Here is a 21,445-nt window from a genome sequence, read left to right on the forward strand (position 1 = left end):
ATCTGTTACAGTGTATCTAGTAAAGGGTATTTATTACAGCACGGAGTATCTGTTACAGTGTATCTAGTAAGGGGTATTTATTACAGTACGGGGTATCTGTTATAGTGTATCAGTAAGGGGTATTTATTACAGTATGGAGTATCTGTTACAGTGTATCTAGTAAGGGGTATTTATTACAGTACGGGGTATCTGTTACAATGTATCTAGTAAGGGGTTTTTATTACAGTACAGGGTATATGTTAGTGTATTTAGTAAGGGGTATTTATTACAGTACGGGGTATCTGTTATAGTGTATCAGTAAGGGGTATTTATTACAGTATGGAGTATCTGTTACAGTGTATCTAGTAAGGGGTATTTATTACAGTACGGGGTATCTGTTACAGTGTATCTAGTAAAGGGTATTTATTACAGTACAGGGTATCTGTTATAGTGTATCAGTAAGGGGTATTTATTACAGTACGGGGTATCTGTTACAGTGTATCTACTGAGAGGTATTTATTACAGTACGGAGTATCTGTTACACTGTATCTAGTAAGGGGTTTTTATTACAGTACAGGGTATCTGTTACAGTGTATCTAATAAGGGGTATTTATTACAGTACGGGGTATCTGTTATAGTGCATCAGTAAGGGGTATTTATTACAGTATGGAGTATCTGTTACACTGTATCTAGTAAGGGGTATTTATTACAGTACGGGGTGTCTGTTACAGTGTATCTAGTAAGGGGTATTTATTACAGTACGGGGTATCTGTTATAGTGTATCAGTAAGGGGTATTTATTACAGTATGGAGTATATGTTACAGTGTATCTAGTAAAGGGTATTTATTACAGTACGGGATATCTGTTACACTGTATCTAGTAAAGGGTATTTATTACAGTACGGGATATCTGTTATAGTGTATCAGGGGTATTTATTACAGTACGGGATATCTGTTATTGTGTATCAGTAAGGTGTTGCTGTTTTTTTTAGCACAATACGAGGTACCTGTTACAATATGCCCAGTAATTGCTCTTTGTTACAATGTATCTTGTAAGGTGTATTTATCACAGTACGGAATATTTGTTACAGTGTATTCAGTGAGGGGGTTTTATTACAGTAAGGTGTATTTATTACAGTGTGTCCAGGGGTATTTATCAAAGTACGAGCTATCTGCTACAATGTGCCCAGTAATTGGTATTTATTAAAGTGTATCCAGAGAGAGGTATTTATTGCGGTACAGTGTATCCGTCACAGTGTATCTAGTAAGGGGTATTTATCACAGTACGAGGTATCTGTTACAGTATAAGGGATGTTTCTTACAGTATGGAGTATCTGTTACAGAGTATCCAGGGAGGGGTATGTATTACAGTGCGGCGTATCTGTTATAGTGTATCAGTAAGGGATATTTATTACTTTACGGGGTATCTGTTACAATATTCTCAATAAGGGTTGTTTGCAGCAGTGTCCAGTAAGGAGTATTTACTACAATGTGTACGATAAGGGATGCTTGTTACAATTTATCCAGTAAGGGGTATTAGTTATATTAAGGGGTATTTGTTACAATGTGTACTGTAAGAGATATTTGTTATATTAAGGGGTATTTGTTACAATGTGTACAGTAAGCGGTATTAGTTATATTAAGGGGTATTTGTTACAATGTGTACAGTAAGGGATATTTGTTACAGTAAGGGGTATTTGTTACAATGTGTACAGTAAGGGGTATTAGTTATATTAAGGAGTATTTGTTACAATGTGTACAGTAAGGGGTATTAGTTATATTAAGGGGTATTTGTTACAATGTGTACAGTAAGGGATATTTGTTATATTAAGGGGTATTTGTTACAATGTGTACAGTAAGCGGTATTAGTTGTATTAAGGGGTATTTGTTACAATGTGTACAGTAAGGGATATTTGTTACAGTAAGGGGTATTTGTTACAATGTGTACAGTAAGGGATATTTGGTATAGTAAGGGGTATTTGTTACAATATGTACAGTAAGGGGTATTTGTTACAGTAAGGGGTATTTGTTACAATGTGTACAGTAAGGGATATTTGTTACAGTAAGGGGTATTTGTTACAATGTGTACAGTAAGGGATATTTGGTATAATAAGGGGTATTTGTTACAATATGTACAGCAAGGGGTATTTGTTACAGAAGGGCTATCTATTACAGTGTGCACTGTAAGAGTTTTGTTGCAAGGGGTGTTTCTTTAAATGTGCCCAGTAAGGGGTATCTGTTACAATGTACCCAGTAAGTGGTGTTTCTAACAATGTGCCCAGTAAGGGGTGTTTCTTACAATGTGCCCAGTAGGGGGTGTTTCTTACAATGTGCCCAGGAAGGGGTATCTGCAACAATGAATACGGTAAGAGGTATCTGTTACAATGTGCCCAGTAAGGGGTATATATTACAATGTGCCCAGTAAGGGGTGTATATTACAATGTGCCCAGTAAGGGGTGTATATTACAATGTGCTCAGTAAGGGGTATCTGCTACAATGTGCCCAGTAAGGGTTATCTGCTACAATGAATACGGTAAGAGTAATGTGCCCAGTAAGGGGTATATATTACAATGTGCCCAGTAAGGGGTATCTGCAACAATCTATGAAGTTGGGGTTATCTGCTACAATGAATACGGCAAGATACAATGTGTCCAGTAAATGGTATCTCCTCAATCTGATACAATGTGCCCAGTAAGGGGTATATATTACAATGTGCCCAGTAAGGGGTATCTGCTACATTCTATGAAGTTGGGGTTATCTGCTACAATGAATACGGTAAGAGGTATCTGACACGATGTGCCCAGTAAGTGGTATCTCCGCAATCTATAAAGCAGAGGGTATAGGCTTCAATGAATACGGTAAGGGGTATCTGCTACAATGTATCTGCCCTTGCTGGCGGCAGATTTGCGTCACTCTCCTCTCCCGGGACAGTAATAACGCGATGTACAATGGATCCTCGTTATTACAATCACACTGAGGACGTCACAGCTATAGTAACCCTCTGGCTGCCGCCGGGAGCTGCTCAGGTATACAGGAGGATTATACTGTAACTATATACAGCCATTTACACCAGGGGGATGGGCGGTGGCTGATTGTAACATTTGTGTTCATTAGGATCAATGGAAATGTGTAAGTACATATCTGTGCAAATATGCACCGCAGAGAGGACGACCAACAAGGAGAGGAGAGGGATGAGAGTGATATGTAAAGAAGAAGAAAAGACAAAAGAGAGTTATATATGGAGGAGAGGGAGGGAGGGAGGGAGGGAGAGAGAGAGGGGGAGGGAGAGGGAGGGAGAGAGAGGGAGAGGGAGAGAGGAAGAGGGAGAGAGGGAGGGAGAGAGAGAGGGGGGGGGAGAGGGAGGGAGAGAGAGAGAGGGAGAGGGAGAGAGGGGGGAGAGAGGAAGAAAGGGAGAGAGGGAGGGAGAGGGAGAGAGAGAGAGAGAGAGAGAGAGAGAGATAGAGGGGGATGGAGAGGGAGAGAGGGAGAGGGAGGGAGAGAGAGGGAGAGGGGAGGACAGTTGGGAGGTAGATTAGATGGGGGAGAGGGAGACAGAAGAGGAGGGAGGAGAAGTGGGGAAAGTTAAGTGACAGATAGATAGGAGAGGGAGGGAGGGAGGGAGGGAGAGAGAGAGAGAGAGAGAGAGAGAGAGAGAGAGAGAGGGGGGGGGAGGACAGTTGGGAGGTAGATTAGATGGGAGAGAGAGGGAGAAAGAGAGGGAGGTAGAGAGAGGGAGAGGGAGAGAGAGAGAGAGAGAGAGAGAGGGAGGGAGGGAGGGAGGGGGAGAGAGAGAGAGAGAGAGAGAGAGAGGGGGGAGGACAGTTGGGAGGTAGATTAGATGGGAGAGAGAGGGAGAAAGAGAGGGAGGTAGGGAGAGGGAGAGAGAGAGAGAGGGAGAGGGAGAGAGAGAGAGACAGTTGGGAGGTAGATTAGATGGGGGAGAGGGAGTTAGAAGAGGAGGGAGGAGAAGTGGGTACAGTTAAGTAACAGATAGATAGAAGGAGGGGGGGAGAGAGAGAGAGAGAGAGAGAGAGAGAGAGAGAGAGTGAGAGAGAAAGGGATGGAGATGGAGAGTGAGGGAGAGAGAGGGAGAGGGAAAGGGAGAGAGAGAGAGGGAGAGGGAGGGGGAGAGAGGGAGAGAGACAGGGAGAGAGAAAGGGATGGAGAGGGAGAGGGAGGGAGAGAGAGGGGGAGAGGGAGAGAGGGGGAGAGAGAGAGGGAGGGAGAGGGAGAGAGGGAGAGAGAGAGAGGGAGAGAGAGAGAGAGAGAGAGAGAGAGAGAGAGAGGGGAGGACAGTTGGGAGGTAGATTAGATGGGGGGAGAGGGAGACAGAAGAGGAGGGAGGAGAAGTGGGGAAAGTTAAGTGACAGATAGAAAGAGAGGGAGGGAGAGGAGAGAGAGATACAGTACAGGAGAGTGCAGGTGTTATTTTGCCACAGATCCTGATTGGGTTTTATTGGAGTATAATGTACTTTTGTTGCCCTGTATCCAGGCTTCCAGTCATCGTCTACTGAACTATAATGTATGAATTCTCCTACACTAGTCATATTGGTATCTGATGACCCCCTGTGGAGAACTCCTCTGCCATGTATTGTACCTAGAACGCTGCAAGTTGCTGATGATGCCATAAAATGTAATGGAACACCGTTATTATGGTAATTGTGCCTATTTCACCCATAATTGATTTCAACTATAATTAGTTTAACCTATCCTTTTCCTTTCCCGCACAGTCCTGCTTATATGCCCCTGGTTTGTGTTTGTAAAGATGCATCAGGATTTATATCATTTGAGATGTCACAATTTCCCATTGTAGGTTTTGAAATATTGGGTTACCTGAGCAAAGGAATGCACTTCCCCTATAAAAGCACATAGATGGCGCTAGAGAGGCTTCACTTAAAGTGGCTGCCAGGTACTCCTTACTGCCATCATAAGAAACCTCTGCAGCTATGAAAGACTCACACTAGACTAATACAAGAATACATCATATGTATGTGTAAACCCCGTGCATTGAAACATGTTACAAGATTCTATAGACCAGTGATCACAGCTTCAGTCATACTTGCCTACCTGCCCCTCTCCATGAGGGAGAAAATGCTCTGTTCCTGGACTTTCCTGGTAATGTATGATTGCCATTCACCTGTGGTGAAATGCCTTTCTTATCAATTAACTAGCTCACCACAGGTGATGGCAATCATACATTACCAGAAAAGTCCAGGAACAGAGCATTTTCTCCCTCATGGAGAGGGTCAGGTAGGCAAGTATGGCTTCAATCTTAGAGTACACCCCCACCCCCCCCCACCCCCCCATACAGGTCATGTTTTGAGGGTATCTTTAGCCAGGTGAATTAATCTAGTTTCCTGGGTAAGTAATTATTAATCTTTAGAACAGAGTCTCCCGACCCCTACTATTAAAGTCCAGGTTTTAAGGATATCCATGTTTGAGTCCAGATGGTCAAAATCAAACTGACTGATGTACTAATCAAATCACAAGTGTTCAAGCCTGGATAGCCTTAAAACCTGGACTGCAATAACATACTGTAGTTTGGGAAACCCTGCCTGACAGCATTAGATGCATTGTATGTCACATTGCCTCTTTGGCTGGTTGCAAGTTCTCATGTATACAATTCAGATAACGTATAAAAAAATAAAACATATATAGCATAGCCCGTATTTATTAAGGTGCATACACACGGTGAGATTCAGGCTAACCCCGATTCTCACTATGCGACAAGGGTTAGGTCGGCATCACAAGCACATAATGAGTGTGCCTGCGATACTGACTATGTGCGATTTTGGCCAAGTGTCAATTTTGACTATCTCTTCTATAGAGATAGTCAAAATTGACTTGCCTGCATAGTCTATTCTTGCGATGCCGACCGCGCAGGACCACGCATCGGCATCGCATCGGGATCGCAAGATGACTTTCACCTTGCGATCTGCACTAACTTTTCTTATGATTTTGACTATATAGTCAAAATCGTAAGAAAATATTTCACCGTGTATACACACCATTAGATCACAAAGATCCCAGTGTGATTGTTCATGATAATACAGTGTGAAGAGAAGAAGGTTCCCCCCAAGTTTCAAAAGGAGTGACAATTCGTACAGCTCCCTTAGTAAATCTGCTTACTATAAAAAAACATGACTATGGGCTTATCACAGCCACATCTAGTTGGATCTCCCTTTCTGGTAGTGGGCTAGATCATTGGTTCCTAAACTCAGTCCTTAAGTACCCCCAACAGTTCATGTTTTCCAGGTCACCTAGCAGTTGAACAGGTGTATATATTACTCACTGACACATTTTAAAAGACCCACAGGTGGAGCAAATTATTTCACTTGCAATACTGTGAGGAGACCTGGAAAACATGAACTGTTGGAGGTACTTGAGGACCGAGTATCGGAACCACTGGGCTAGATGATGATTCCGCATAATTAATACTATATGCAAAAAGAAAAAACACAACCCCCCCCCCCCCCCCAGATAACATACACTAGTGCAGAGGTTTCCAAACTCTGCCGATACAGTCCAGGTTTTAAGGATATCCAAGCTTAAACACAGGTGACTTAATTAAAACATCAATTTGATTAACCATCTGGGTTCAAAGCCTGGACTGTAATGACAGTGCTGGAAACTATGTGTAAATTGTGCAATACTGCTTATATATATAAAATTATCCCAAGTGCTTCTACTGATAGGAATCCAGGCCCAGTGGCGCACCCAGGGGGGGTTTCCGGGCACCCAGAAACCCCCTCCAGCAAAAAAAATTTTATTTTTATTTTTTTTGCTGCATGAGTATTATTAATGGCTGTCTAGCGTCCTCTGCAGCCTGCTGTCTTCCTGGTGGCACTTGTAAGTGCTTAATAAAAGTTGACTTTATTTTAATTATAGTACATATATATTCATGTGCATACATACATACACATGTATATACATACATATAAACACACACACATATGATATATATACATGCGTATATACGTGTACTGTATGTATATATATATATATATATATATGTATGCATGTTTAATATGCTATGTGTATATGTATATATGTATATATATATATATATATATATATATATGTGTGTGTGTGTGTGTATATACAGTATATATATGTGTGTGTAGATATATATATATATATATATATATGATTGTCCAATTCACGGCACTCCCGGTTCCCAAAAATGCTAGAAAACTCCACGTAAATGGCCGGTGCCCTCCCTGGTTACAGCCAAAGCTGTGTCCAAATATAAATGCAGAGTATGGGCGGCACTCACGGCGCAGAAAAAAACAGACAAGCAAGTCTGAAAGCTTTCAGACTTGCTTGTCTGTTTTTTTCTGCGCCGTGAGTGCCGCCCATACTCTGCATCTATATATATATATGCATACCTCCCAACTCTCCCGATTTTCGCGGGACAGTCCCATTTTTTGGGGACTGTCCCGCTGTCCCACCCGCGGGCCGCAGTGTCCCACGGTGGGGGGTGGCAGCTGGGAGGCTATGTCTCTCACTGCCCTGCTTAGCAGAGCAGCGGTGAATAGACACTGTGCGCATGCGCACAGCATCTATTCACTGGAGTCAGAGGGAGAGGGGGCATGCCAGGGGCTCACAGAGCGCTGGGCATGCCCCCTTAGTGACAAAAATGAGGGCGTGGCTCGCGATCGCGGTCCTCCGCGAAGCCACGCCCTTTTCTTAGGCCACACCCCTCGTGTGTCCCTCCTTCCAGATATGAAAAGTTGGGAGGTATGTATATATACACACAGACGCACTAGTTTTACGGACCCACCATATACTGGGTCACCTCAGTCCCCACCCCCGTGCTTGGCTCCACCCAGTTCTGGAAACACCCCCATGCAAATCCTGCGTTTGCCACTGAGGCCTGACTGACTTATGGAAGATTTGGGTGTTGCATGACATAAAATCTCACCATACGGACCTGACTCAGATGGCGTCACAATGCTGACGCAGCAGCGATTATTTTCAATTATGGAACTGCGAGGCATCGCACGTGTAGCAGCCACCCACAAGTGAACAGAGAGACCCACCGAAGCCACCGCAAAATGCCCAGCAACTGCGTACTCCATCGCAACCATGATGCAGATGTGAGGAACATCAGCTCCCTAAGTGCCTCCACGGATGTGCAGAATAGCCACGTGAGCTGCGACGCTTGCGCCATGTTTTATGAGTACAAGATCACAGTTGCATGCCAAGAGAAACTTAGAAAATGGTCATGACATGCCTGTGTTTTTGCCGCTACACCCCGTTACCTTCCCCAAACAGACTCTTCTTGTCAGTCACTCTGTGACCGGTTCTTTACTGCAAATGTACCTTATAAGAAGAACAAAGTCCCAGTTTCAGCACTTCAAAAGTTCTTATGTTCCTCAGACAAAAAAAAGAACAAATCTTTCATAGTGCAGTTTGTTTTTGTATTTAAGCAATACCACCACCTTATAGTGATCACACTTTAATAAGGGATGTGTACACCTATAGGCAAATGCAGGGGGGGGGGGGGGGGTTCCGGTTGCCTGGAAATCCCACCTCCTCTTGGCAAGTGGCTCAAATTATGACAACAATTGCATTGGTATATAATACAATTACTAGAGCTGCCGCCACATCATGCAGTATACGCTGCTGCACATGCCCAGGGGTAGAAGTTCTTCTGTTTCTGAGGCCTCAATCAGTGCACTGGACCAGGGAGTAGCTACCAGGAAGAAGAGACAGGCGCCTTACCATGAGGTGGGAGATTGTGTGCTTAGAAAGTGCAGTACTGGTTCTATTATGTTTGTGTATTTATTATGGTATGTTTAACCTTTTCCTGACCACTTACAGTAAGTATCTTATTTATTATATTACATATGTTTGATACAGCCTTTACTATAGACAATCTATAGTGTTAAATATTAATACTGTATTCCGTGTTCCGCACAGTGGGAGATTGTGGATTGCATTTGGAAACCCCCCTCTAGAAATCCTTTGTTTGCCACTGACACCTTTTACTAGAATACCCCTTTTGGTGGTAGAATTACCTATTAAGAAAACCCATATATTAAATGGTTAAAACAGCACCAATAAAAATCCCTTCAGCACACAGGAATTCCAGAAACAAAGAAATTCCAGAAAGAAAGAAAGAAAGCTATCACGTCCTATTCTTACCCCCTTGGTTGTGAAGTTACCTCTCAAATAACCTCATATAAGAGGTATGAGGCGCATAATCACAAATCCCATGGACATCAGCTCCTTCATATACCAGAATTCTTTATTCAAACGCCAAGGCAGGTTATCATAAAAAATATAGGAATGTGCATCGCATAATGGGCCTAATTTAGACCCCATCGTTGCTCTGCGTTTTTGCACAGCAGCCGATCAGGTCTGAACTGCGCATGCGCCAGCGCTGACGCATGTCAGACAGCCGACGACTATCTCAGCCCTGCGATCGCCTCTGGCTGATAGACAGGCAGAGGCAGTCGCTGGGCGGGAGGGGGCGGGCCGGCAGCGTTTGGCCTCCGTTTAGGGGGGCGCAGTCCGGGCAACGCAAGCGTACCTGGACCGTGCGGGGGTGGGCCGCGGTAGCTGTGTGGCATCACACGCAGCCACTGCGACCCTCACAGCGACGAGTAGCTCCCTGCCAGTGAGCAGGAGCCGCGCTGGTAGTAAGTACTCGTACAAAAGCATCGCCACTGCGCAGGGCGTTCCCCCGCATGTCAGGGAAGCTGATCGTAGATGTGCTAAATTTAGCACATCTATGATCAGGTCGGAATTAGGCCCAATATTGCCTTAAACAAGTTTTTAATTTTACACACATTAAAAAAGAAACAGACCCCATAGGTTTATATGCCTACCAGATGGTAAAACAATTGAGCAGAATCAGAGAGAGTATAAATCAGAGTCCCAATTCCTCCCAATGTTCAGTCCGATCGAGCTCACCGGGGTTTAGGCATCCAAGTCCACATGGGGTCTTCTTATACGCATCTCTATAGGACGGTGATATCCTATTTTTCATTGTTTAGCTGCATTAATTGTTTGCGAGCGCAAAAAATTACCATTGTATTCTTTCTGCAACTGTACCTTGTCACATGCGCACAGTGGCCGTTACATATGCGCAGTCTAATAATCTAATAATCGCTCAGTCGCCATCAAAGTTGCGACTGCATCTGAATCAGGTCCAGTCTACACTATTGTCTGCATTCTATGTTTTGGGGGGACAATCTCTGAGATCCAACCAGCTCAGCTATAGCTACAGTCACCAGTGGACAGTGGTGTAATATCATCCGAGACTTGCACAATATTGGGGAAAGGTGACTCCACTGTCCTTTTATTCACGGATTCGGTATGATATATCGATGGACGGTATGCTGGCGGTCAGAATACAGACAGTGGCATCTCGTCCATCAGAATCCCAACAGACCCCCAGAAAGTACCCTAACCCTCCCCTGCCCCCAACCCTAACTCCCCCTTGTGGGTGCTTAACCCTAACCCTCCCTTCCCTGCTGCTTAAACCTAACCCTCCCTTCCCCACTGCCTAAACCTAACCCTCCCTTCCCCACTGCCTTAACCTAACCCTCCCCTGCCCCCAACCCTAACCCTCCTTGTGGGTGCCTAAACCTAACCCTCCCTTCCCCACTGCCTAAACCTATCCCTCCCTTCCCCACTGCCTAAACCTAACCCTCCCTTCCCCACTGCCTAAACCTAACCCTCCCCTGCCACCAACCCTAACTCTCCTTGTGGGTGCCTAACCCTAACTCTCCCTTCCCTGCTGCCTAAACCTAACCCTGCCCGCTTGGTGCCTAAACCTAACCTCCCCTTGTAAGTGCCTAACCCTAAGCCCCCCTCCCCGGTACCTAACCATCCCCTTCTCGTTCCTGCACTCTAACCCCCCTTCTAATGCCTAAACCTAACCTCCCACCCCCCGCGGCAGTACACGAGCGCGTCCCGCTAAAAGAACATTTGGGATTCCAGGCGTCTGTATTTTGATGCCAGGATCCCGAGCACCGTCAGGATTTTGATGCAGGCATTATGTCGCCATTTGGGATTCCGGTGTCGGTATTTTGAGCACTGGGATCTCATCTGGCGTCATTTTAACTACATCCCTTATTCACAACACGCTTTAAAGATAGACGGGATACCCTATGTTACCCTCTCTTACTATTCTCGCTTACACCATAAAACCAGTCTATTCAGGATCCCAACTACCACTTCATATTATGCATATTACAGTGTCCCCAGTTCATACTATGCTACATTATTGTGCCACAGTTCATATTATGTAACATTATAATGCCCTCCTGTTCATTTATTACTACTGTTACAGGGGCGTAACTAGATATACAGTACTTGTCAAAAGTCTGAGCACATCAGTATATTTTAAGGAATTTTCAATTTAACTGCACAGTAACGAAATAATACCTGTTTTACTGGCTTTGCTTACAAAATAAACAACTGTCTAAACAATAAGGAAACAAAAAAAATACTTGTTTTGACTTTTAGGCTGGTTTATTTAGGTAGTCTGCTATCATCGAAGTGACGACCCTTAGCTTTGATAAGCTCTCTGCATATCCTTGGCATCCTATTTACTAATTTTTACAGCTTTTGGCGATACATTCGACCCCATCAACTTTGAAGAGCCTCCCAGAGGCATCTGTTGGTAGGCATCTGTTTTCAGACTTCCTTGTCTAGTTTTTCCCACAAAAGCTCGATGGGTGAAATATCTGGTGATTGAGGTGGCCATTCCATTTTTGTTAAGACTTGAGCATCTTCTTTCTTTTGCAAATAATTAGTACACAACTTGGACGTATGTTTTTGGATTGTTATCTTGTTGGAAAACGAAGTTCTGACCCACAAGTGGCCTTCTGGAGGGAATCGCATTACGCACTAATATGTTGTGGTACATCTTTTGATTCATTATTCCGTCAATTCTGACTAAGTCACCAACTTGGTTGCCCACGAAACATCCCCAAACCATCACATTGCCCTCCATGCTTAACTGTTGGTGCTACAGAGTCTGGGAGAAAGCGCTTACCTGGACGACGACACACAAAAGCCGGGCGATGCCGGCCAAAAAGTTCAAATTTCGATTTTTCGGTCCAAATCACCCTCTTCCACTGTTCCTCAGTCCAATCCTTATGCTTCTTAGCCCATGTGTACCTTTTTGTTACATTTGTAGCACGCAGAAGTGGTTTTCTCACCGCAACCCTACCACTAAGGCCATATTCCTGCAAGTGCCTGGTCACCATCCTATCGGACACAGGATGGGAACGACTTTTCCGTAACTCCCTTCCTATTTCCGGAGCTATACTTGCTAGTAGTCACAATGAAGTTGTACTCACGAGCAGTTGTTGTTTTTGGGCATCCAGTTCATTTTCTTGTAACATTTTGACCAGTTTTTGAATTTCGTTCAATAGCACGACGCATGGCCCCAAAGGATACCTTCAACCATTTATGGATTTGCCGCAAAGAATAACCTTCTTCCCTCAAAACAATGATATATTTTGTTATTTTTTATCATACTCCAGTCATACACAAGTAGCAGAATGTACGACAAACAAGCTTCTTTTCGATTTCAGGGGGTGTGCTCAGACTTTTGACAAGTACTGTACAAGGGTGCGCAATAAGTTTCCGGATGTACAGGGCACAGGGCATATGAAGAGTAGACACAGTCCGACTGTCTGGTTATGAACTATAATCTCTGACTAAAGTTCTTGTGAAATGTAAAGGCACAGAGCCGTATATAAGCAGCATTGCACACCGAAGAAGTCAGCATGTTCCCTTCCTTCACAAACTCATTAAGGAGCTCAACAGAGGCTACCGAAGAGCCATGGTCTTCTACCACTACAAGAGTGGTCTGCGTCATCAGGAGAGTTTTGACCAACTGCAAGACGCTTTTGGGGAGGAGGCATCACCCTGAACCACTGTGTTTTGCAGAATTTTGTCACAGAAGACGGTCATTGGAAAACGAGGAGCACTGCAGCAGACCTGTGCCCGCCATCACTGAGGACAATGTTACTATCATGCAGGCCATAGTTAAGGTGGATGCCAGGGTGACCTTGACCCAGTTAGTGAAGGAGATAGGCATCTTATCGAGATCCATCCACTTGAAACTCCACCAAAAGCTTGTCCTGAGAAAGGTTTCTGCACGTTGAGTGCCCCATCAGCTGACTTGAGAACAGGAGGCTCGGGTGACTTGGTGTGCAGAATGCTGGCCAGATTTGATGGCGGTCACTCAAAATCTGTCTGGGAGATCATCAGTGGTGATGAATTCTGGATCTACAGTTTCAACCCCAAGACCAAACAACAGTCAGCCCAGTGGATCCCAGTTGGAGGTGCATTGCCAAAGAGATTCTTATGTGAGTGCAGCATGACCAAGCTGATGGTGGCTGTTTTTGTGTCCAAGACTGGTCATGTAGCTACCTTACCACTCATCACTGGGGACTGGTATGCCAATCAATGCCCGCTGCAAGTACTGGAAGACAGTTCCAGGTGCCATCCAAGAACTCGTGCTCATGATTGGTGCCCATCACGACAATGCACCTGCTCACAAGTCCAGCAAATTGGGGTATTTTCTTGCACAGAAGCTTGGTCATCCACCGTACATTCCAGACCTGACCCCATGCAACTTCTTTGTGTTCCCACAAATGAAGCGCAAAATGTGTGAGATTTGTTCAGCTGCAGTGGAGACCTTCATCATCACCAACATGTAGAAGACATGCCTGCTTCGGACTGGTCCAGCTGCTTCACTAAGTGGTTTGAGCATACTTGCCTACCTGACCCTCTCCATGAGGGAGAAAATGCTCTGTTCCTGGACTTTCCTGGTAATGTAGGATTGCCATCACCTGTGGTGAAACACCTTTCTTATCAATTAACTAGCTCACCACAGGTGATGGCAATCATACATTACCAGGAAAGTCCAGGAACAGAGCATTTTCTCCCTCATGGAGAGGGTCAGGTAGGCAAGTATGGGTTTGAGGACATGCAACTTTGCATATACTCCTTTGACAAATATTTGTAAAAAAATGTATTGTTCACTTTTGTTTGTAAATATAATACTTTTTGTGCATCCGGAAACTTATTGCACACCCTTCATTTTGTAGGCCCCAGGGCAAAAATTTGTAAGTACCTTTATCTGTGACAGGGAAGGTGGCCCCTCTCAGCTCTGGGCTCCATAGCAGCTGTACTCCCTGTACCTATGGTAGCTACACCCTGTATATAACACATGTAACTGTGACAGGGAAGGGGGCCCCTCTCCGCTCTGGCCCCATAGCAGCTGCACTCCCTGCACCTATGGTAGCTACACCCTGTATATAACACATATTACTGTGACAGGAAAGGTGGCCCCTCTCAGCTCTGGCCCCATAGCAGCTGCACTCCCTGTACCTATGGTAGCTATACCCTGTATATAACACATGTAACTGTGACAGGAAAGGTGGCCCCTCTCAGCTCTGGCCCCATAGCAGCTGCACTCCCTGCACCTATGGTAGCTACACCCTGTATATAACACATGTAACTGTGACAGGGAAGGTGGCCCCTCTCAGCTCTGGCCCCATAGCAGCGGCACTCCCTGCACCTATGGTAGCTACACCCTGTATATAACACATGTAACTGTGACAGGGAAGGTGGCCCCTCTCAGCTCTGGGCCCCATAGCAGCTGTACTCCCTGCACCTATGGTAGTTACACCCCTGTATATAACACATGTAACTGTGACAGGGAAGGTGGCCCCTCTCAGCTCTGGCCCCATAGCAGCTGCACTCCCTGCACCTATGGTAGCTGCACCCTGTATATAACACATGTAACTGTGACAGGGAAGGTGGCCCCTCTCAGCTCTGGCCCCATAGCAGCTGTACTCCCTGTACCTATGGTAGCTACACCCTGTATATAACACATGTAACTGTGACAGGGAAGGTGGCCCTTCTCAGCTCTGGGCCCCATAGCAGCTACACTCCCTGTACCTATGGTAGCTACCCCCTTTGTATATAACACATGTAACTGTGACAGGGAAGGTGGCCCCTCTCAGCTCTGGGCCCCATAGCAGCTGCACTCCCTGCACCTATGGTAGCTACACCCTTGTATATAACACATGTAACTGTGACAGGGAAGGTGGCCCCTCTCAGCTCTGGCATACCTCCCAACATGGAGGGACATAATGCTCTGCTCCTGGACTTCTCTTAATTTATGATTGCCATCACCTGTGCTGAAACACCTTCCTTTCACATTAACCTGTTCAAAACAGGTGACAGCAATCCTAAATTAAGATGAAAGTCCAGAAGCAGAGCATTTTGTCCCTCCTGGAGAGGGTCATGTTGGGAGGTATGGCTCTGGGCCCCATAGCAGCTGCACTCCCTGAACCTATGGTAGCTATGAACTTGAAGAGTGGTCCTGGCTAGATGCCGCCTAAATATGGAGGGGGGAAGGCATAGGAAAAGCCCAGACTGCTCTCTCCAGCAGACAAGGTGATAGGGTAACTTTAGATTGTGCTTTTCCACTTTGCAACCAACAATTAAACACCCCCTCCCACCTCAATGTAATCAACCCCATGTAATTAATCATTGGCAAATTCTAATGTTACCTGCTGAGGGGTGTGTGTTTGTGAAATGATCTTACATATGATCCTCCTTTAGAATGACGATACTTCTCCCATCTATAATAGAAACACCCCTTCCCTATATCCTACCCTTACGTGCTTTGGTAGTGTTCACAAATTTTGATTTTGCAAATAAGTAGTAAATGTATTTGAAGTAAATAATAACACAAATAAAATGATCTTCTGGTTCTTAGCACAGGATATAGCGCATGGTATCTCTCTGTACAGGTATGAGCACCCCGGCAGAATGCAGAGGTGGAAGTGTATTTGGGAGGAATGGGGTGAGGGGTGTAATAATTCAGGCTAATGGTCAGATAATAAGACTATTTATTGAATCACTCTGTTTACAAGAGACAATGAACTCAGTGTGTAAAATGAATGACCCCCCAGAGGATGGTGCTAGGGGATTATCTCCAGACTCCATGAGTGCGCAGAGTATAATAATACAGATAACAGTAACGCTGGTTAGATGATTATGTTAATGATAATATAACACCGGGTCAGGGGTTAGACCTGCATTAGGGCAGATTGAGGCCGTCGACTCCGGCAGCTGAATTTAGGGCGGTACATTTCATGAGGGTCATTTTTCATAAATTGAGACCTTATGTAATCTCTTACTTTTCGGATACTCAAAACAGTAAATGCAGAGTCACTGTTTATTTTTCATATGGTATTGCGCCTTAGTGCAAAGATGCTTATGCAGAGATGCTGGAAAAACGGGGGGGGGGGGGGGGGGGGGGAGATATAACATGTGCAGAGAGAGTTAGATTTGGGTGGGTTATTTTGTTTCTGTGCAGGGTAAATACTGGCTGCTTTATTTTTACACTGCAATTTAGATTTCAGTTTGAACACATCCCACCCAAATCTAACTCTCTCTGCACATGTTATATCTGCCCCACCTGCAGTGCACATAGGCCCTCATTCCGAGTTGATCGCTCGCTAGCTGCTTTAAGCAGCAGTGCATACGCTAAGCCGCCGCCCTCTGGGAGTGTATCTTAGCTTAGCAGAACTGCTCGAAAAAATTTTCATGCAAACTGCAAACATACTCCTACCTTGCGATCACTGCAGTCTGTTTAGTTCCTGTTTTGACGTCACAAACACGTCCTGCGTTCAGCCAGCCACTCCCCGGTTTCCCCAGGCATGCCTACGTTATCTTCTGACACGCCTGCGTTTTTTAGCACACTCCCAGAAAACGGTCAGTTACCTCCCAGAAACGCCCCTTTCCTGCCAATCACTCACCGATCAACAGAGCGACTGAAAAGCGTCGCTCGGCCCTGTGTAAAACTGCATAGTTTTGTGTGAAGTACTTGGCGCATGCGCACTGCGGTCCATACGCATGCACAGAACAGACGATTTTTAGCCTGATCGCTGTGCTGAGAAAAACGTCAGCTAGCGATCAACTCGGAATAACCCCCTTGGTTTTGCCCAATTGCTAACAAATTTGCTGCCGCGATCAACTCTGAATTAGGCCCCATGTCACTCTGCAGGTGGGGCAGATGTAACATGTGCAGAGAGAGTTAGATTTGGGTGGGTTATATTGTTTCTGTGCAGGGTAAATACTGGCTGCTTTATTTTTAAAGTGCGATTTAGATTTCAGTTCCACCTCCCTGGTCATAAGGTTTAATGTCTGCAATAGGGAACGATGACCATTCCTAGCCTGCAAACTGTGATCATTACCCACACCTCACAATGGCAAAGAATGCTAGAAACCTGCCCATGACGGGATCCGGTCATGTGACCGGCGATCGGGATCCCGGCAGTCACCATGCCGACGCCGGGATCCTGAGCGATCACACACCCTACAATCGGCATGCCGACTATCAGGCACTGGGGGTCATTCCGAGTTGTTCGCTCGTTATTTTTTTCTCGCAACAGAGTGATTAGTCGCTAATGTGCATGTGCAATGTCCGCAGTGCGACTGCGCCAAGTAAATTTGCTATGCAGTTAGGTATTTTACTCACGGCATTACGAGGTTTTTTCTTCGTGCTGGTGATCGTAATGTGATTGACAGGAAGTGGGTGTTTCTGGGCGGAAACTGGCCGTTTTATGGGTGTGTGCGAAAAAACGCTACCGTTTCTGGGAAGAACGCGGGAGTGGCTGGAGAAACGGAGGAGTGTCTGGGCGAACGCTGGGTGTGTTTGTGACGTCAAACCAGGAACGAAACTGACTGAACTGATCGCAGATGCCGAGTAACTCTGGAGCTACTCAGAAACTGCTAAGAAGTGTCTATTCGCAATTCTGCTAATCTTTCGTTCGCAATTTTGATAAGCTAAGATTCACTCCCAGTAGGCGGCGGCTTAGCGTGTGCAAAGCTGCTAAAAGCAGCTTGCGAGCGAACAACTCGGAATGACCCCCACTATTCCCACTTGTGGGTGTCCACAACACTGGCATTCTGTGGTCGGAATCCCGGGGTCGGAATGCTGACCACCGGTCACCCATCCCCAACCCCCCGCAACACTTAGATTCTACGCCCATAGGACAGGACTATTCTGCGTGATCGTATTGTCGTATTACTCTTTAATTGTACCATAGGCTTTAATTGTACATACAGACGCAAGCCGTCCGTCAGTCAGCAGGACAGGAAAACGTTGTCTATAACACTTGGGAACTCACCATAAGAGCCAGTTACCCCAATCCCAGGGTACGTGTCACCTATAATATTATTCAGGCAGTCACCATGATCTGTGATAATCTCCTTCTATTCTCCACCAGAGCTGGCTGTAAATCTACATCCGTCACCGGCACAGCCATTCGCACTGAATTAACAAGCCGCCGCAGTCTTAATTACTTTGTCAAAGATGAAAAATAGTAATTGATTCAGTCCTTGATCACTTCCCCATCTCTTCCTGCTCACAGATAAGAAACAAGAGCTCTGCTGGAAGAAGGGACTGAGGACCCGGATAATGGCAAATAGGACCAGATATATGTTGGAGAAAAGCAAAATACAGCAAGTATCTGTCCACGTTGGCAAAACCATGCTGCACTGCAGGTGGGGCGGATGTAACATGATTCAAGGGAGGCATGTCCAAACTCAAACCTAAATTGCTGTGTTAAAAAAAAGCTGCCCAGTATTTGTGGGCTACATGCAAAAGCAGCCAGTATTTACCCTACATGCAAACATAAGAAATGTATTTGCCCCTTGCATTGCAGCCTGGTTTGTCCAGGTGCAGAGTTACTTGCTCTTATTTCCATTACTCCCACCTCAGAATATGGTAGGGCCGTGTTAACAGCATTGTAGGCCCCAGGCAAAGCAATACACTGGGGGCCCAGCCCACCCATTCAAGGGAATAAATTAAAATAATAATAATGATAAATTACTATATCCCTCATGAGGTCCTTCGCTGCCTTTCCACATGCTTACATACAGTGAAAGGTTGTCAGCACTCTGATTGGTGGATAGCTCCAGCCATCCACCAATCAGCATTCTGACAGCCATTCACTGTCTGACTGCAGGCCGTTGGTCAAATAGAGAATGCTGCCTTGCCGCTCTGATTGGGTGTAAGTTGGCACCAGCACAGGGGGAACAGATGCCCCCGACCAAGCCCATTTCTACTTGAAGGCCCCTAGAATCGTGCCCAGTGTGCCTATACTTTAAGATAGTCCTGGAACCAGGCCCATTCTGAGTACTGGAGGTGGCAGATATGGGGTCTTAGCCAGGTTACCTTTTTCATGTTTGGCACAAACCAGTATCGTATAAATACAGTTACTGAAAACACTTGATATCAGCGATACATCAGCAATAAAAATCACCAGAAACATTCACTGGCCTTTTACTCACCTACATTGCACAAGTGTTACATCGGCTTTGTGACGCTGTATCTGAAGAAGTATTTGTTTGAGCAGATGGACGTTAGAAATGGGATGGTATCGGAATCCCGGTGCTTCAGATGCTGGCGGTCAGTATACCAATAGCAGCATCCCAGCACGCAGGACCCCGACACCTGGAAGGTAAGTATGCTAACCCTTCAACATACCTAACCCTAACCTTCCCTTCCCAAAGCATTATCCTAACTGCCAACCCCCCTCCCCCCAGCCTAACCCTAACCCTCCCCGGTAATGCTTTAACCTGCCACCCCTCTCCCTGTAGTCTAAACTTAAACCCACCCCCACACACACACCCGTAGCCTGACCCTAAGCCTCCCTGGTGGTGCCTAACTTCCTGCCCCGCAGCCTAAACCTAACCTCCCCTTTCCACCGCGGCTTGACTCTAAGGAGCCCTGGTCACCTTCTGTACCCCCAGGCCCCACTGGCATGCTGATGGCGGTGGCCATCTTTGGAGAGTCTGAGCAATAAAAAATAAGCTACAAATCCCATGCTCTGGCCGGCCGGGTGCATGGACTGACAGCTGTCTCAGCCTCCCTGCGCTGCCTGACTGAATGTGACCAGCGCAGCCAAGTCCCAGCCAGCACCCACAGCTCCCCCGACTTTTGCTGCCTGAAGAGCAGCTAAGTGGGTGGGGCAGGGTGTTACAGGGGGCGATTGCCCTTATCGTATTCCCATAAATCCACCACTGATTGTGTGTCAAATTTCTCAGGGCCATCTCTACAGCATTGTAGGCATTGGGCAAAGCAATCATCTGGGGTCCCTACAGAACCATTCACAGGAAAATAAACCATAAATTACCTCTCCTGTGGTCCACATGCTTCCATACAATGAACGGCTGTCAGCACTTTGATTGGTGGATAGCTCCAGCCATCCACCAATCAGCATACTGACAGCCATTCACTGTCTGGCTGCAGGGCAGGAAGCATGTAGAGAATGCTGCACTCTGATTGGTGAATAGCTCCGGCCATCCACCAATCAGCATGCTGGCTGCAGGCTGGGAGGCAGCTAGAGAATGCTGCTGGCTGCTCTGATTGTGTGTAATTCACAGTGAGAGCAGTTGGGCAGAATTCTCTACCTGTCTCCCAAGAAGCTTCGGAGACACCTGCCCGCCTCTGCTCAAAGGCCCCTAGAATCATGGAGCTTTGGTCAGCTGCCCAGTGTTCCTATATGTTAAGATGGCCCTGAATGTTCTACATGTGGAATGTTGGCGGTCCAGCTTATTAAACCTTTTCTTTTGTAGGAAGTTGTTAATTTGTACATAATTTCTACCAGGCTGCTGTTGCAAAACGCCGGTGAGAAGATGCCGTACAGTTGTAGATGCCTTAGCTGTGATTCCTGATGACTCAGACATAGAAGGAGAACCTGATATTGACATTTTGCACAGTCATTTAGGGTAGTGTTAATTTATTGGACCGTTTGCTTGCAACCCATCGTCGTCCGGCACTTCAAACAGGCCAAATATGGCTGTTGTTGCGGGCTGGAGATTGCATCATTATGCAGTAGGCTCAAAGGGAGCCCGGTTACATGTAGATTTACGCTGTGAAGTTGCCACAAAAAGTTTTGCCAAAAAGAAAAGCCTGTCGCACTGCTCCAGTCAGCTTGGACATTTCCGGATCATCCAGGGCCTTTGCGTGTCTTCTGTCCCTCAAGGTGGAAGCTGTGATTGTCAGGAAAACACTGAGCAATGGTGGGAATTCTAAACGTTTGCTTGAAAATTGTGGTAGGCCTTTCAGGAAAATCTAAATGACACAGAATAGATAGCAGTGCCCTCGGCGACAGTGTTTGACATGTACTAAGCTTTGGAGAGTGATAGAGTGTACACAGAGATAAACTACCAACCTACCAGCTCCTGTCATTTTTCAAACACAGCCTGTATCATGGCAGGTAGGAACTGATTAGCTGGTACTTTATCTCTCTCCACTTTATCTCTCTTTAGTACATCTCCCCCTGTGTTAGAAGGGCCCTCAGACACTGGATTATTTATATTTTGCTGTTTATGTTTGTACAATGTCCTTGTCCTGTCAGAATAAAAGCCAGCAAATTCACGCCAACGTCATCTGTCTCGCCAAAGTC

The 21,445-nt window shown here is 45.7% G+C and overlaps 1 protein-coding gene across 1 annotated transcript in view; it reads right to left on the bottom strand.

Annotated features, from left to right (window-relative positions):
- The window catches only part of SLC6A5 (solute carrier family 6 member 5), a 180,187-nt gene extending 161,889 nt beyond the window's left edge, over positions 1 to 18,298 (bottom strand). The window contains exon 1 of the mRNA XM_063944158.1: positions 18,224 to 18,298. Within this exon, the coding sequence (XP_063800228.1) occupies positions 18,224 to 18,298 (75 nt within the window). The remainder of the gene's footprint in view (positions 1 to 18,223) is intronic.
- Between the last annotated feature and the right edge of the window lie 3,147 nt (positions 18,299 to 21,445).

This window comes from Pseudophryne corroboree, chromosome 11 (assembly GCF_028390025.1).
Source record: "Pseudophryne corroboree isolate aPseCor3 chromosome 11, aPseCor3.hap2, whole genome shotgun sequence".
NCBI lineage: Eukaryota > Metazoa > Chordata > Amphibia > Anura > Myobatrachidae > Pseudophryne > Pseudophryne corroboree.